This window comes from Callionymus lyra, chromosome 5, assembly GCF_982586985.1.
Source record: "Callionymus lyra chromosome 5, fCalLyr1.hap1.1, whole genome shotgun sequence".
NCBI classification, from domain to species: domain Eukaryota; kingdom Metazoa; phylum Chordata; class Actinopteri; order Syngnathiformes; family Callionymidae; genus Callionymus; species Callionymus lyra.
In genome coordinates, this window is record NC_141822.1 from 32731575 (window position 1) to 32749648 (window position 18074).

The following is an 18074-nucleotide window of genomic DNA, read 5'->3' on the forward strand; positions in this document are numbered from 1 at the left end:
CTAGTCGACACTAAAAGGAATATGTCAACTGTTGTAATCCGGCGAAAATTGAAATTGATATATCACAATATCCCACTTTTTGGTGGTGAGTTTGTGTCGTTTATTCCATTAAAATTAACCATTACAGTCTTTTATCGAGCATCAGTGGCAGAACTAATGTTTTTTTTGTGTCTAAATGCAAAGGCTGGCATGAAAGCCACGTGGCGGCAGCAACACTGGCGCTTCAGTCCTCTGTGTCTGTCTCTGAGTTGCCCCGTCCATCCATCTGTCCTCGTGTCCTCAAAGAAACACTTGTCCTGCCACAAGGGTCATTCACGGCACACAAGTAATGACAGAATGAAGCTCCTCTGCCTGGGAAAACGCACACTCGGGGAGGCACTTCTGCATCACTTTACGTACCTCAAACCAGAGAAGAAGAGAAGCAGACTATATATATTCCATCTTGTGTGAAAGTCAGGCAACAGAAAAAGGGGCATTTTATTTCTCTTTTTTATCAATTTCTTTCTATTTTGTCAATGACAGAGATCCTTAAAGTATTTTCACATTTGTACAGGAAGAGAAGGAGTTCAACAATTTAAACTAATACTAGTCACATTGTCAAAGCGGACATGAAATATCGGTAATAATGGAATGATAGCCATACAAAATGGGAATAATGAAGTCTAAATAAACTATTTAAGACAGAAAATGCTTTCGTTGTTTGTGTCCATTTACTCAGAAATGTTGTGAATCACATTTGTTCATGTTATTTGTTTTGTTCCTCTTCTTCTACACATAAAAAACAGTATTTAATAACTTGATATATATCAATATAATATCTTTCTAGTATTATAAAATGAATGCATTGTTTTAAACCGTAATCAAAATGAAAAAATAAATCAGTGGAGACTGATTGGCTGGAGTTTTTTATTGGAAAATTGTGCATTTAATTCCAGATTTTACACAAAATGAAATGTCCAAAAGTGGAAGCTGTTTCCCAAACCGACATCCCACCTAGGTTCAGCAAGAAAAAAACAGCATCTGAGAAAAGCTGGTGATATTTTCACTTGCAGATGTGACAATGTGACATCATGCTGAGGCAAAACGAGCAGAGATATATTAAAGAAGAAAATAGCAGCTCTATCCCTCAGCTTCACTGACAAAAATGTCTTTAGGTGGTGGGGATTATGGATTAATCTATAATAACTAGTGAAGGAAAAGAGAAAGAAGGGGGAAAAAAGTCCTTCCAGCCTAGAGTCTTTCTTTACACCACAAGAAACGGTTTCTCATCGTCTAATGTTCCCTCTAATATTCCTTAAATGCTATCGTTTAGACTAGTATCAGTGATGGAGAATCAATCATGGCTGCCCTCTCACTGCCCGTCACCACAGTTCATTAGATAAACTCTCTCCTGTAACTTCACAAGTTGTGGGGATATTTTTCAGCCCTTTCACCCCACCCCAACCCGCCGTTCCTTGATAATCTGTTTATCCCTAAGTGTCACATTACATTTGCGAAGCAGCTGGGGGGGCCAGTGCCATCGTGTATGGAGGGGCTTGAGTGTGATTACCCTGCCTCATATTTGGCGCACGCTCCAGACTTGTCAAATCCTTTGATCTGAACTGTCTTCATAATCACTTCAAAAAGTCGTGGTGCGAGCGTGAGGGCTATACAAATGGGCTCCCCACTTTCACTTCCTGCTCGTCGCTATGTCGACTCGCGTCTTACAGTGTTTCCTTCTTCTGTGTCTGTGGGTCGCCTCGCTGTGCAGGGAAATATGTTCACCTGGACTTGATCTTCTTCTGGACATGAAGAGGACCACGTTTAATGTACACATGGTTTTGAACATGACCGTCAGTGGATGTTAGCGTCTCACTTCTCTGCTACACTGACAGCAGATGCAAATAAATGAAGGCTCTTCCGGCCTTAATGCCTTTAGTTGCTCCTAACTTTTTACGCCTCAATCATTCATTTATTTAACCCCTGTGATGTCTCTTATCTTGACCCTGAGACAACACTAGGGATAATATCCAAAATCCTCGCTATTTATCCTGCCCAACATTCTCCCTGAAGGAAATATACCTAACAATTAAAAACAATACTTTCAATACATGTTTCCTTCCGATATCTAAATACACAAAAGCAAAGAGCTTTTTGTGGTGGCAACATCAAATGTAATGTAAAATGTAAATAATGAAAAAAAATGAACAAATAGAAAAGAAAACAAAATACATTCAATATAATTAAACAATTTAATTTATTTTTGTTCTATAAATGCAAAAAAATTAATCAAAAATGTGGGGGGGAAAGCTTACTAAGGAGATCTCCATTGCCATATGATTTAAGTGCTTGCTTATTGTTGAAACTTAGCCAATATAACGTATGCATTTGTATATTTTTCTCCATCACATCTTTTGTCTTTCAGTCACTCTCGCCATAAATGAATTAAGACAAAGAAAACTGTTTAGCTTAACTTTGACCAGCAACAAAATCTTACCATCATTGAAATACTATTATCTTAATAACAATAAATTAATCCTGTGTTTGCTGCTACTTCCTGTATGTCTTGTGTTTGTGTGTGAGACTCCGGCGGTGACAACTGTCCTCCGCTTGCATTTTAATATTCATCCTGAGACGCTACATCCTCCCTCTCTAACCAGTGAAGGGATGGATTCTGGAGCAGGCATCGACGGTGGCAGCAGTGAGGTGACGGGGTGTAAAAGTGCTCTCCCCTTCCTCACATCTTCAGCCCTCCTCACCCTCTCTGTGCTCCAACAATAGCATTTGCATATTTTTATACTCCTGTCTCCCCCTCCTCTCCCCCTCCTCTCCCCCTCCTCTCTCTCTCTCAAAAAAGAAAACAGCCTGAAGCGTGAATTCTCCGGCAGCAGCAGCAGGCGTACAGGAAAGCGGAAGCTGGAGAGACGGCGTGTCCGCTTGTGCTGGTGGAGGCAGTTGCTGCACGCATACTGACTGCTACCTCGGAAGAGGGGTGTGGGGGGCACTAAAGAGGAGTCACGGGAGGACTAAAGTCATGGGTGTGGTGTCATAGTGAGGGGAGGAAGCTGCCAGGCCGACGCTCTCCTGGAGGGGAAAGAAACAGACAGTATTGGTACGATTTTCACAAATGACACGTTTAAAACACAGCAAGATAGTTAACACGGTTGTTGAACCATACATTTGAATATTGTTGAACGCAACCGCATGCGTGTACAGAAATATTTTAATAACATTTGTTTAATTTCGTGTAAAATGCATCAGCTCAATAGATAGAAGTTATATCCTGTAGAAAATATATTCATATACATTAATCACATTAAGAAGATAGTTGGCTAAAGATGCAGTAAACCTTGATACTGTTATTTATAATTTAATATATAATTTCTTCCAGAATTTATTATTCTTCAGTTTTTTAAACACTTTATTAAGAGGGAGAGGACAAATGCACATCTTGAAGTCGACTGCAAAGAAATGTATTTGTTTCACTAAAGAGACATGTAAAGCTGGAATTGCTGGGATCTGTTTTTCCTTAATCAACTATAGTCTTACTTCAACTGTATAGTGTCTTGAGATAACTTTGTTATGATAAGACACTTTAAATAAAATTGAATTGAAATGAATTAAAGCTTTAAAAGATTAATTGTTGCCCTTTTTTCTTTTTTTTTGGCTGGGTCCAACTCATTCTGCCAAGTCATTTTATGTGGTTTGCTAAATGGTTGGTTCAAAATTAGAAGATTGATCGGGTTGTATTATTGAAATATAAATATGCCGTTTTTTAAGATAAGCATAAGGGTGAGGTAATTAATGTCAACAATTATGCAGAGACATGCAATGAGAATTAAACTGATATCCAAGGACGTTAATTTGATAATAATGTTTGGGGAAAGAGGACTAGCTCAGAGATCATTAACACGGATTGAACTATAGGCAAAATAAAGGCAATATCACTATCAGACTCATACTTCCTGTTATGGACAGATGATAAATAAACATTTTGTTCAGCCCGCGGCCACGACAGATAAAAGATTTTAGCCCCTTGTATGATTGAGTTTGACACCCCTGGCTTAATAGTTTTCCTTTTCTCATGCTGAAAAGGAAGCAATGCATTTGTGATCATAGATCATTTCACTTAAAAAATGAAATTGCTTCAATTGTGTTTTAAGGCTGATAAATACATACAAAGAACCTATTTAAACTCAAACTCATTTTTGTTTTCATTTGTTTACATAGAGTCCCTTATAGGTCTAGTTGTAAAGATATGTTGAATAGCTGACAGTTTTAATATAAACTATTCCCTTGCATCGTCATGTTATTACGTTATGTAAAAATTCCCTGTGAGTGCCAGACTTGCTTTTTGGCTGAATGGTTTTGTGATAGAACGTGACGATGGTCTGTTGTTGTGGAAACGTGCAACAGATGAGCTTGACTGAGTTTAAACCTCTCACTCGCACACACAGGAGCAGGACTCGCTCGGGTTTCGTCTCACGAAGTCGATATAAGTCGGAATAACGAGATGTTCACGGCAGAGACACGTGTGTCGGTGTAATTCATTTTTCATGACACCCTGCGTTATCTCAGCTCCACAAAGGAGGAGTCTCTGTGTGTGACCTTGATTTGGATTTTGTGTCGACATTGCTAGCGTTCAGTTCCTTCCTCTTTCTCTCAGATGGCTGGATCCTAACTATTAGTTCCAGCATGTGTACAGCAATATGTCCGAGCGGAGAGGAGCACAAACAAGTATTGTCCCAGATGCCAAACACACGACTTCATCGAAAACACTTTCCAACAAAGTGTGAAAAACGGAAGACTATTTATATCCGAATGAAAACTTCTGTTTCAATCCTCCACAGATTTATCATGAGCCTGGTTTAAGGAACAAAAGATGGTTTTAATTGTTGCTGATCACTTCCTGGAAGGATGAGGAGATGATGCGACGACAAAAGCCAAAAAGCTGGAAGGGATATTTGACTTGACAGACGAATTTTTAGACTCAGTTGAACAACACATTTCTGTTGCCTGATGCAATTTTATAGTCGCAAAGTCACTACTCAACTAGTAATGTAAACGCTAACTTAAAAGTAAAACACTTGGCACACTCAAGATTAATCAGTTTTTTATTCGTAAAATAAGTGTACTCTGTAGCACAAGTATTTTATTTTAAATTGTTCTTTTAATCCTTTTAAAATACCGTCTATTTTTTTAATGTGCACAGTAAGAAAACTCTCCGTGCCCTCATATTATTTGGAAAATAATTGTTGGAAGACAAGATTTTAAAGCGATTTACATTTAAAGCTTGATTCAGTTTCAGTCACAAACGTGAAATTTAGACTTCTAGTTCAAAATTTAAAGAAGCTGGTTGTTTAATTCAGATTAATGGACTTAATGCTTCTAAAGCAGAACTTTTTGTTGGTCATGAATAATAGAAGTTTGATACCAAATATGTCGACCTAAAGTAAAAAAAAAAAACAGGGTAGACAGAGAGAACAAATCTCCCACAGGCAACTGCGACACAACAATTCCCTGGTCCAAACCCCCAACCATTGCCAAAAGAAGGGGTATTACATCACCCGAATACCCTGTTGTTTCATTGTGTGTGTGTGTGTGTGTGTGTGTGTGTGTGTGTGTGTGTGTGTGTGTGTGTGTGTGTGTGTGTGTGTGTGTGTGTGTGTGTGTGTGTGTGTGTGTGTGTGTGTGTGTGTGTGTGTGTGTGTGTGTGTGTGTGTGTGCAGATAGAGGGGACTGAGAGAGTCATCTAGAAGAAGATGTATGTAAACCCATTTCCAAACAAATGGGCTTGACTGCACGGCAACGAGGAGAGGTGCCATAAGCGTCCAGCGTGCATAATGCCCACATGAATCAAGACTTCCCCCGATGCACGAACGTGACCACACAAGCTGGAATAGCACATGTCAGCCACGCTCGCATCTCATCAGAAGAGGCGAGGCGCCGCGCTGAAGTTGATCGTCAGTGGATTTAAGCTGGAGCTCTGCAGGTCGTACGTGTTCATGAAAAAAGCAAACACAAGAAGTACATTGTTGTCTGGACCCCAGTGAGACATGGTCTGAGGACTAATACAAGCCTCCTGGGCCGGGTCTCATTGGAGGTTTAGGAACCACATGTCCGAGAACAGATGGTGTTTTTAACTAAATTAAAACTGAAATGCCTTTCTTTTCTTCTTATGTCTTATAACAATAACATGACTAAACGTCATAATGGAACTATACAATATATATATATATGCACTTCTGATCCGTTCTTTACAATTTACTGAAAGTAGATTCTAAAATCTCTTTGTCACTTGTCTGACAATTTTAAGCATTTCTGCAGCTTGTACCTTCGACATGTTATACTTGCAGTTGTTGACATTTCTGAACGACTTTACTAATAAATTCAATCCAGTCACAGATAAAGCCTTTTACACACAGCAAGTCGATATTACTTTTTTGAAACTCAGTCAGTTCACAGCGAAACCAAGTGTCAACTAGACACTCACAATGTTGGAAGAAACAAGCATTGGGTCATTCTTAAGTCATTTAAAAGTTTAAGAAAATAAAAACTAGAGAAGTTTAACTCTTACAATGAACTTTTACCTTTACATCAGAAAGTTGGAATAGTTAGTGTGTGTTTAGACCTAATCTTAACTATTGGGACTATTCAAACACTTTTCAGAAATTCAATTCAGCCTAAAGTTAACGCTAAAGGTGAGATTCACTAAGTATCAACAACAATCTTGTTTCCTTTTTAAAAGACATTGTTTCTGTTATTCAAGGTAACATGTTTCAAGATCAAATAAGCTGATGGAAAAGTAACATTGTGTGCATCAAACTAACTGTCCACACTAGGATGGGAAATCACTCTAAAAGCGTACTTTCAAACTTTTAAAGCATCATTTAAAATCATATAGTGTGATAATCTGTGTTCAAGAGAAACACAGCCTTACAACCACTGGGACATGAAATGTGATTCCCTTTGACATACTGGCCTCAGTACAGCTGTAGATTTTCTGCTCATTTCACCACACCTGCACATTTTCTGCAGAAAAAAAAAGCCATCATTGCTTTAATTCTGAGAGATTCCAGCTGCCTACACCCTGAAGTGTAATAGTGAGCATGTGTCCACAAACAGGCAGCCAGAGTTTGCATGAATTAAAGAGGCCATGTCTGTGTGTGTTTGATCAAGTGTGTGCGAGTGTGTGTGTTCAGGGGTTGCCTACGACGCGACAGCACCATCATTTATCCCTGATTGGGGTAGTGAAGGCAGCACTGGTGAATTTGTGTTACAAATGTGGCGCCCATAAAGACCCAGAGACGATGTTTCCTCCCTAGATCCTCATGAATGTCAACGAGGGAGGCAGTGACGGCACAATAACACACATGGAAAAATTACCGCTCTATTATTTTATTTGCATTACCTGTAATAGGCGGCATATTTGGGTGTTGTATTTATTGCCTTATCAGCAGCAGCTGGGGTGTAAACATTTGCTGATTTATTCGAAGCATTAGCCAAACACCCGGCGTAATCAAAGCGCAAACATACGGGCGGTATCAGGAATTTTCTCGACGTTGATGTTATTTGGGAGTTTGGGGATGAATTGACCAGACTTAGCGGAGAGAAACCTGTGGGTTTTGTCGTCATGGCTGACAGCCCGGTCCACGACTGTTATTTGTACTGAGTGAGGTTAGTGTTGTTTTTTCTCTACCTCAGAGGCCGCTTCCATCCAATTATGTTGTTTGTCTTCTCAAAGGCCTCCATCTTCGGCGGCCCATCTGAGATAGAACTAGATCCATTAAGTTGGTGGAATGAGGGGAAAAAAGTGCAATGGAGGGTTTAACCAAGGTGCGCCTGTTCTTCTGTTATCCAATTTTACTGGGATTTGGAGTGATTTGCGCCTGGCACCCCGAGGGAAATAAATACTTTGATTAATGTAATCCTGGACAGGAGAGGCGCCACAATCCCCCCTCTGTATCCTCAGGGAGCGCCACTGTTTAACAAACAAAAACAAAAAAGCAAGAGGGACTGTGAAGAGACAGTGGCAAACACAGCATCCAGTATTGATTGGATTTTTCAGGGATTGAGTTTATTCAATAATTACTGGGCTTAATAAGACAATATCGCCAGTGATTAGCATGTGTGATGTAAGCGAGTGGGGAAAGAAAAATGTCAGTATCCATCCACTGATTTGCATAAACAATACGATCATGGCTTGTTGTGGTGCTGGTGGCTGTGTTCTGGAAACTGTGTCCATGTTGATAATGTAACTGAACTGTTCTGTGGAACACATGACGTCCTCTGAGGTACGCAAGGACATACAAAAACAATATTTTCAAGTTAATTACAAATGTAGTGCAGAGTGAAGAGCATGAATGGTCTTACTGGAATCATAGAGGAATGTTCCAAAAACAGCAAACTAGCTGTTCGGATGACATCATTTTTTTTTTTCAGAGAGAGAGCTTCAGTGTCTATTCTCCTGTCTGTAGAAAAAATGAAGTCATCATTCAAAACAGCACCGAATTATTTTGTTGTCAAGACATAATTATGTGGCGCAGTGATGTCCGCTATGATAATTAAAGATGGAGAAACAAGACACCACAACCATGAGTGGGTCGAAATTGGAATAGACGTCTTGATGTGGCTAAAGTAAAACCGCATAGAGAAGTTTTGATCATTTTATCAATAACAATTACATTTGATTATCCATGGCAAACATGGAAAGAACATGTTTCTTGATCAGGAGGATGACTACTAAGAAAAAAATAATTTTGGTGCACATAAATGGTTTAATTATACTAGTTCCAAATAGGCTAACTTGATCAGTAAAATGATGCTCCGTTTATTTTTATTTTTTAATCAGCATTAAGTTTTATGAGGCAAAGCACTGTCATAGCTGACATGATGGAAGTTTAGTCCAGTGATTTTGAAGTTGTTTGGAAAAGTGTGTTTTGTTATCAATGGATCTATATTATCTCTTCTCAATATTCACAGTTGATTACTCTGAAATAGATTTTTAGAATTATAAATTCAATTAAATCATGTGTCCTATAGAAATGTTGAGACTGAGGTTAATTTACATCATAAATATATGCTGTGTTTTGGGTCAAACCTTTTAGTTTACCTTCATTCAACATGTGATTCATCACAGCACCATGGGAAATAAATTAGTGCAAAATTGATTCATTTTTCCAAGATTACATTTCTGGGTTCTGAGCCAGGTGTTTAAAGTAAGAGAGAACATTTGTATTAGTAGACAGAACCAACTATTGGTACAACTGGGCTTCAAATTTCCCTTAAACAAATCTAAATAAATCTAACTCTAACCATTAGCTTCCACTTCTTTAGCCTTCAATAACAAACACTGCCTGTACCATCACCACAACATTAGTTATTTTAGATTAAAGGAACCCCAAAACATGTTAAATGATGTAGTGTCTTTAAAAATGCATTAGAGACTCTGAATAAAATGTTTCTATTTGTTCAGGCTTTTCCTTGAATTTCTCGAACTCCTGTGTTGTTCTCGGTGTTGTCTTGATCTTTGAAGTATGTACTGTTTTGAGTATTGTTTTGATTGTTAAAGCGCTTTGTGACCCTGGTCTCGAAAAGCGCTATATAAATAAATATTACTTACTTACTTACTTACTTGCTCTTAACAAAACCAAACTTCCAACCAAAAAGTAATTTGATATACGTTAATGAAAACATTTTTTTTTAAAAAGGAAACAACAACCAGTGAATATAATCAGCATTTAAGGGACGATTGTTGATCTGCAAGTGTGAACCGATACCTGCTGTGCTCATGGTTCAGCTCCATGCTTCACTAAACATGAACAACCTACGGCGGCGAGAGAGCAATTACTAACCTCGAACAAGAGCTGTATATCACTTCCTATAGCTTTTTGATTATTAGAATATTAATAAAGTGACCGTGTCTCGTTTCACTGAGTGGAAGAACACTTTTCTATTTCTGGATTGGAATGCTTGGACTGGAATTCACTGTGGCCCATTTAATTAATGGTATAGTCGCTACATTATCATTTAAGTGCTCCGAGTTGAATTCAGCTTTAAATCAACGTTTGGCTTGACGTGACACACTCAACATATGTTGCGCAGGATTACAGTGACTGGACCACAGAGTGGAGGCTTGGGAGCGGGAGGGGTGGAGGTGGGGGTAAATGGAGTAGCCCATGGGCAACTTAAGTAGGCCATAATTAAAAAAGGCAAGAATTACGTCAGTTCAATTTGAATATTGTTAGCAGGGACAGCTATCAACTGGGTTTACCCACCGTTAGAGGCGCTCGTAAATCTCACTGTCAGGTGTCGTAAATTAATGCAGGAAGTACATTCGTGATGATGTGAGGATGTTTTTATGAGACGATGAGAACAGATTTCCAGATTGATTCTTATAATGGCCACTTTTTTTTCCTCCGAAACACTCTCTCTTCTACCACGTTTCCTGGTCAGTTGATTTGACAAATCACATCATCCATTTAAGTCTATCGTGATAAATTAGACAATCTGGTCTCTGCTAGATCAGTTGATAAATAAATAAATATCTTTTTGACAGAACTGGGTGCATAATGCAACGTGATAAGAGCTGTGTGCTGGTGGTGATGATGATGATGAAAAGCAACACTAGTTAGTGCCACACTAACCGCGCTGGTCAAGCATGCGAAGAGATTGCTATGCACTACTTTCCGTAATGATTCATGAGGACTGTCCAGCCCTCGTTTGCCAATAATTTTTAAAGTGGTCTGTGAGTCATGTGATGCCACAAAGAGCTACTGGCTCAGACTTATGGCTTCTGGTGGAGTGCAGATGGTGAGTGGCTTCCACAAAGATACATGTTAATACTATTCACAGATTTAGCAACAGGGATTTGGTCCAGTGCACAATCCAGGTAACTTTTAATGTGGGAAAACTTGGGGAAAAAAGAATATTTAATTGGGTCAAAATATGATTGCATTTTCTATATTGGTTACATGTAAACAAAAATAAATATATTGCCTAAAATATGTCAGTCTTTAAACAATACCATAATTAATTTAGATCAGTAATTTAGTTGTTTTATTTATTTTGCTTTATGTAGAATGTATTAATGATACTTATATTAATATTAAATATGATATAAAAGTGCTTGGGAAATTAAAGTATAAGATAAGACAACAATAACAATAATTGTTCCTGTAAATATATGACACGTGGAAATTGTTTTGGTGTGTTTATAATGTGTTGTCATGTATTGCTCACTTTATACAGTAAATAATATGTTTAGATGAGTCATGTGTATCAAAAGTTTCAATGGAATTGTGGTTCAATGAATATTTTTACAAATCAAACAGTTTACTTAGCGATAATTTCTTTAACTATAATTGACTTCCTGTCCACCTAACTTTAGTGTTTAATGTGCTATCACAGTGCCTTGTTGTTTCATACAACAATTGTCCTCTTCATAATTTGGCCTTTTTGCTTTCTGTGGTGAAGATGTACCGTGAGAGTGATAGAGAGTCTTTCTATACTATTTCAAATTACAAGAAGAGTTAAAGGTAAGATAATGATGCGGAATAATCGTATTTAAAGTCCAGTGTTGACCGGTACATCCATTTAAGTTTGTTCGGTGAGAAAGCGCGACACATGGTGGCTGGTTTGATAGCTGACCTCAACAAATACTTAGAAGTAAAGCAACATGCTGTTTGTTATTTGCTGGTTTGAGAAATGGGTTAAATGTTTAATCATGACAAAGTGTGTGTTACTAGATTTTTTTTATATATATATATTTATTTCTGTATGAAGGTATAATACATAAATCACTTCTCAATATATATAAGATTTTATTCTACTGCTCGGTGGCTGCAGGGTCCGGGACTCCCAGCCCCCTTTTTTTATCTCGACTCCAGTGCACAAACATACAGCTTAATGCGACCAGTGTTCCTCTTTCATTGGGATTACCATGGCGACCAACTACGGGGTTGAGAAATGCGCTCCCCCGTCAATGAAAGCAGAAGGGAGTGAACCCGTGTGAAGCAGAAAAAAATAAGTTCCAGAGAGAAGTATTCGGGTGGGCTGAAAGTAAAAACCCAAGATGAACCTATAGTCTATTTCCAAGATCTCTCTTCAGATCTGCTTTGAATCTATTTTATTTCCTCTTTATTATAAACCTGGAGTCGCTCCAAACGCACGCTCGGGCGCATAACCAGCAGCAGGATATTAAAAACACTTTAGTAGCCACTTGTGTGCAAAACTTTAAACAAACTTTGTTGCGCGGAGATCGATATATATTAAACGATTCTATATTGGCTGCCCCCTGGTCCCTCCGGAGGGGTCTCTCCCTCAGCCTCTCCTCTCGCTCTCGCCCTGGCTCGCTGGTTAAAATGTGATTGATGGCACTTTTCTCTTCTGGACATTCGCTACAAAACAGCGCAGCGGATCCATCTGGCCGCTTTTGTGGAGCCGCGTGTGCGCAAAAAAGATGCACCAAATTATGTTCTCCCTCCCAGTCCAACGAGTGTTTCTTGTATTTGAAGTTAAATCTTAAGTTGTGGAGGGTATAGATCCACGGATACATTAGTAGCGGAGGAGGTGTCTGCGCCAGTCACGGTGCGCTCCAGCCGACAAAACTCTATTGCGTCAAAACAGAATAAAATGACGAGATTGTTGACTTACCGTGCGTCCAGAAAATGCCGCATATTTTTCTGAGCGCTGACGTGTGCGCCTGTAAACGGTTATCTCCGTCTCCTATAGGACTTGGAGCGCCCTAAGATTTTCTTTGCTCAGCCTCGACTGAGCAGGAGCACTCCTCGGCTCCCGCTATTATTTTCACTAAAATATATGAAAATTTATGCAAATGAAAATCAGCACTAACTGTTCGTCTCTTGTTATACTTGGGGATGGTTTTTTTCCCTCTACCCCTTTCTCTCTTTCTTTTTGCATACAAAATAAATGAACTCCCCCAGCAGGGAACTTGGGGACCTTTTATATAAAGCAAATAAATGATATCAGAGAGAGACGGGAGCGTGTTTTATCGCGGCTGTCTTCTCACTTCTCACTTCTTTTTTTCTCCATATTTCAATTTCACTTTTCCGGTTATCTTGTTCTGGTGTACCCCTGGTGTCAGGTTTCCGTCTGAGACCCCTTCTCTGTGCGGGGTGAACACTGGTAATTTAGACAGAAATCCTCACTGTATATTAATGAAAAGAGGGGCCCCATGGCTCTGGCCCCCAGCCTGCCTTTTCAATGTAAACAAATCCACGAGGCTTCCTCGGTTTTGTGCTGAGTCCAAATGAAACCCACTGGGATGGAGAGGGGGGGTGGCACTGGCACGGAGCGCGCAGTCTGTGAACAGCGTCGTCTTATAGTTGCCCCTTAAATCCCCTTTGCAATAAAATCATTGCGTCATCTTTGATTTGGGGGGCTTATGTGACGGTGTAGAGGGGGGTTTACAGCCTGACACTACAAAGTACAGCTAATCCTGTCAGGGGGATCTGCCAAGGTGAAGGCCTGTGTTGTTCTGGCCAGGTGGACCAGCAGGACGCGCCACAGCGAGGGGGGAGAGGAGAGCCACCCATGGGCGCGTCTAGGGTGACACTTTGGAGTCTGTCATGATCGCTCTATCCTGCTCTTAGCAAGCGTTAACTCATTATTCAACCTAAACTTTAATCACGCCAAAGGGATACAAAATGTAACTAAAAGATATTTTGAACAGTTTCTGTCTACTGGAGGCTTTCAAATATTCAGGACAAAAAGAGAAGTATAATTGCTGGTAAAAATGTTTGACATCAAAATGTATCTGTTATTAGGGCTCTTATGACATTTTCATACACATAAATAACTTAATGGACAAGTTGTTGTTATTTTATTATAATTTGTCATTTTTTTGTGGAACAAAATGTGTATTTTAATTACGTGATGCCTTGTTATAGTTCATTTAAAATGCTTTATCTGGTATTTACAATTCAGGTAATCAGATTGACGTGTTAGCTGTATGTTAATATGAATAATAAATAAATGTATACTTTATATTCGCACATTATAAAAACAGATGCATAGAATAATTAACATGTGTCTATTCAGCACTTTTGATGGTTTTGTATGTGAGTGGGAAGTGAGACAAAATTTCACATGATAATTTGTTTATTATTGCTTAAAGCAGACGTTTCGTAATAAGCAAATATGATGGTGATGGTAGTTTGAACGCAAATGTATAGTAGTGTTCCGAAGCACTGTAAGCGATTGTGTGAGCAGATTTAAAATGAATAATTTGGAATAATAAGTTTAAGTTCAGCTAAATTAAATATAAAGTAGAGGTGGAAACATAACTGTTTTTATTTTACTGTATGTAAAGTAATATTAGTGTTCATAATGCATTCGACTAAACCCTGAATGAAAGACAAGTAGCTATTTAAAATGTTTAAATTGTTTGATATAATTAAATTTGCATTATTTAAATATTATTGACACCTGATTATTTTTATTTTTTCGAGAGAGAGAATATGTTATAAATACATTTTAGATTCATCTGATATTCAATATATTATATGAAAACATCCATTTGTTTCACACTTAATTGTGATTCCATATTTTTGACATTTAAAAAAAAATTCACTTATGCATGTGTTATTCACTGAGTGATGTTATATTGCCGTGTAGTACAGAGGTAGTATTCGCTGTTTGGTTTGGACACCAATTAAAAATAAACCAATTGGAACCGCCGACGGGAGGGCTAGAGGAGGAGCTGTCAATCATTCCTCGGGTAGCCAATCAATGGCGAGCACCCGTGTGCGTTGCTAAGCGCGCGGGGGGAGGGGCCAGAGAGAGAGAGAGAGAGAGAAAGAGAGAGAAGGAGAGAGAGAGAGAGAGAGAGAGAAAGAGAGAGAAGGAGAGAGAGAGAGAGAGAGAGAGAGAGAGAGAGAGAGAGCAAGCGAATGAGAGCGGAGACTCGAACCAGTGACACACACTGTTACACTGGATTCTACTTCAACGGGAGTTTGCGGTTTGGCAGGTTTATATATATCAAAACAGAACAAAGAGATAGACTCTACTGTGCTATAAAAGAAGAGAGAGAAAAGAATAAAGCGAGGGAGAAATCTCGGCGACTGAATTACAAAAGAACCGGGACGCGCTGCTCATGTTTTCCACATGCAATGGGAAAATAATCTGGGACTTTGTGGACGATTTGCGCAGCTTTTTGTTTCATGTGAGCCACAAAAGTTTGTTTGGGACGAAACCTTTTTTCCTGCCGTATATTTGAATTTTAATGTCCACATTTTCAGCACGGCGCCAAACTTTTTTTAAACGGACTGCACATGGTTTCAGAGGACTTTTGAAAAAACTGGGAGTTTACTCGGGACTGTTTGAAGCAGAATGCTGTAAATACATGCGGATTTTATTCCACTGTCACGCAGTGTTTTTTCTTCTTTCTGGCGTTTTTTCGACAGACGCACGTCCATGGTATTTGTCACAAAACTATGCCCTCACTTTTTAAGTTTGAATAATTCATGAGTTGCAATTTGCTTGCTCGAAAGAAGAAGTGACTGTAAAAGGGAGGGGGGTTATCAACAAACATTTTCATAAGGGTTGACGGAATGGCCACCGCGGCTTCCAATCCCTATCTGGCCAGCAACAGCATCCTGTCGTCCGGCTCCATCGTTCACTCTGACCCCGGCGGAGGCATGCAGCCGGTCGGTGCCGCGGTGACATCGGGGTCCGGGGGGTACCGAGGAGACCCCACCGTCAAGATGGAGCAGAGTAACTTTATGCAAGGTGCGATGGCAGCGAGTAACGGGGGACACATGCTGAGCCACGCGCACCAGTGGGTGACGTCGCTCCCTCACGCCGCCGCGGCGGCAGCGGCAGCCGCGGTGGCTGCGGCCGAAGCCGGCTCTCCCTGGTCGTCCAGTCCCGTCGGGATGACGGGCAGCCCGCAGCAGCAGGACGTGAAGAACTCCAGGGACGATCTACACACGGGCACGGCGCTGCACCACAGGCCGACGCACTTGGCGCCCCACCACACGCACGCCGGGGCTTGGGGGAGCACGACGGCGGCGCACATCAACTCCATCTCCGGGGGGCAGCAGCAGCAGCAGTCGCTCCTCTACTCGCAGCCCGGGAGCTTCACCGTGAACGGGATGCTGAGCCCGGGCAGCCAGAGCCTGGTGCACCCGGGCTTGGTGAGGGGGGACACCCCTGACCTGGACCACGGCAGCCACCACCATCACCACCACCACCAGCACGCGCATCACCAGCACCACGGCGGCGTTAACAGCCACGACCAGCACTCGGACGACGACACCCCGACGTCCGACGACCTGGAGCAGTTCGCCAAGCAGTTCAAGCAGCGGAGGATCAAGCTGGGCTTCACGCAGGCGGACGTGGGCTTGGCTTTGGGCACCCTGTACGGGAACGTTTTCTCTCAGACCACCATCTGCAGGTTCGAGGCTCTGCAGCTCAGCTTTAAGAACATGTGCAAGCTGAAGCCTTTGTTGAACAAATGGCTGGAGGAGGCCGACTCGACCACCGGCAGTCCCACCAGCATCGACAAGATCGCGGCGCAGGGCAGGAAGAGGAAGAAGCGCACGTCCATCGAGGTCAGCGTGAAGGGGGCCCTGGAGAGCCACTTCCTAAAGTGTCCCAAACCCTCGGCCCAGGAGATCACCTCGCTGGCGGACAACTTGCAGCTGGAGAAAGAGGTGGTCAGAGTGTGGTTTTGCAATAGAAGACAGAAGGAGAAGCGGATGACGCCCCCAGGAGTGGCACAGACGCCGGAGGATGTGTACTCTCAGGTCGGCAATGTGAGTGCAGAAACACCGCCTCCCTCCATGGACTGCAAAAGAATGTTCAGTGAGGCATAGAACAAGCACAATATTTTATATTAGACTTATGACACACACACACAGACTATCTCCAGGATACACACATTTTTGATACTGAGATTGTGAGGGATGATGAATGACTGCAAATGTTTTATCTATTTTTCAACAAACAAATCACTGAAATTTGTCCCTTTTTCCTCCTAAATTCCCCCCCCAATGAAAAAACGCACCTTCTTCCCCCTGGCCCTAAAATGTCTAAAAGGTTCCTTCTGCTTTTTTCTTTCAGGGGCATTTTTTAGTAGATTACTTAAAAGATGCAAGTGAGGCGAACGACCAGAGGGTGACAACTACAAGTTCATTCCACCAGGTAATTTTGGCGCATTGAAAACACACCAAGAGAAAGCCAAATATTGTTTTTTATATATATTTTTCTCTCCCCTCCCTTGATGTAAAATCTCTTGTGTTTGAAGAAACAAAGGGGCAAACAGTTTTGTATATTGAGAAATGGGTTCCAAAAACAACAATATGAAGAAGAGTGACAGCAACGACGCTTCCATCTTGATTTTTTTTTCCTAAGGTGGACTGTGTTGTGTTTCTGAGGATCTGTGTTTCTTCTGTCAAATTGTGGCTCACAAAAAGAACCGGGACACGATCTCAAAGATCAACTGCTTTTTCCCCCTTTCACATGGCTTTTATTTTTGTATTATTTAATGGACTAAAACGCGTGGAGATGATTATTTCCCCTGCGACGTTTTTCACCAAGTAGAGACTTTTGGAAAAGACTTCAGCTGCACTTATTTGAGGACAAAAAAATCTGAAATTCTGTTGCCAAGAGTGACTGAGTGGGTGCTGTGGATATTCTATTAATGCTGCCCTTTCTAAGCAGTATTCTTTGGTAGGTTTTAATAAACAAAAACTCTGTAAAGCCGGCAATATAGATCACTAGATCAGATACTGATCGGAAGTATTTACTTTATATTTTTCATCTGAATGTTTTTTTAATATTTTATTTGGAATGGATTATTCCAAATGGTAATTTATTTCCCCCTTCATTTCCAATAACTTGTGTAAGATGATTTCCCTTATTCTTCTGTTTCACTATTTCTATTATGTTTTGTCCTTGCCCTTATTTGTTTAATTTTTGTATTATCGTTTCATAAGGAGCACAAATCATCCTGAGCTGACCGTTGTTAGTTGATAAGGGTATATTTTGATGTGATCATTTGATTGTAATTTAATTTAAGTAGTGGTTCGGTACGAGCTGATTGAGACACAAATAAATTTGTTAGAATGGAA

The 18074-nt window shown here is 40.4% G+C and overlaps 1 protein-coding gene and 1 long non-coding RNA gene across 3 annotated transcripts; one reads left to right on the forward strand and one right to left on the reverse strand.

Moving 5' to 3' along the window:
• Positions 1-892: 892 nt before the first annotated feature.
• Positions 893-12783, reverse strand: LOC148080358 (uncharacterized). The gene is made up of 2 exons (XR_015711348.1): positions 12634-12783; positions 893-3063 (listed from the first exon to the last, which is right to left on the reverse strand). It is a non-coding gene; the product is annotated as an uncharacterized LOC148080358 (long non-coding RNA).
• Positions 12784-14854: 2071 nt separating this feature from the next.
• On the forward strand, positions 14855-18074 carry pou3f3b (POU class 3 homeobox 3b). Of its 2 annotated transcripts, none has more exons than XM_087792036.1 (3): positions 14855-16757; positions 17065-17145; positions 17249-18074. In XM_087792036.1, the coding sequence occupies exons 1-3, from the start codon at positions 15552-15554 to the stop codon at positions 17315-17317; spliced, it is 1356 nt and encodes a 451-aa protein (XP_087648162.1). In that variant the 5' UTR covers positions 14855-15551; the 3' UTR covers positions 17318-18074. The 2 variants fall into 2 exon arrangements, with proteins under 2 accessions (XP_087648162.1, XP_087648163.1); XM_087792037.1 differs by having other exon boundaries at positions 14855-16748.

Coding starts and splice junctions, on each gene's coding strand:
- pou3f3b (XM_087792036.1), top strand. CDS start 15,552: ATGGCCACCGCGGCTTCCAATCCCTATCTGGCCAGCAACAGCATCCTG. Junction 16,758..17,064: donor TGTACTCTCAGGTCGGCAAT/GTGAGTGCAGAA, acceptor TTTTTCTTTCAG/GGGCATTTTTTAGTAGATTA. Junction 17,146..17,248: donor CTACAAGTTCATTCCACCAG/GTAATTTTGGCG, acceptor TTGTGTTTGAAG/AAACAAAGGGGCAAACAGTT.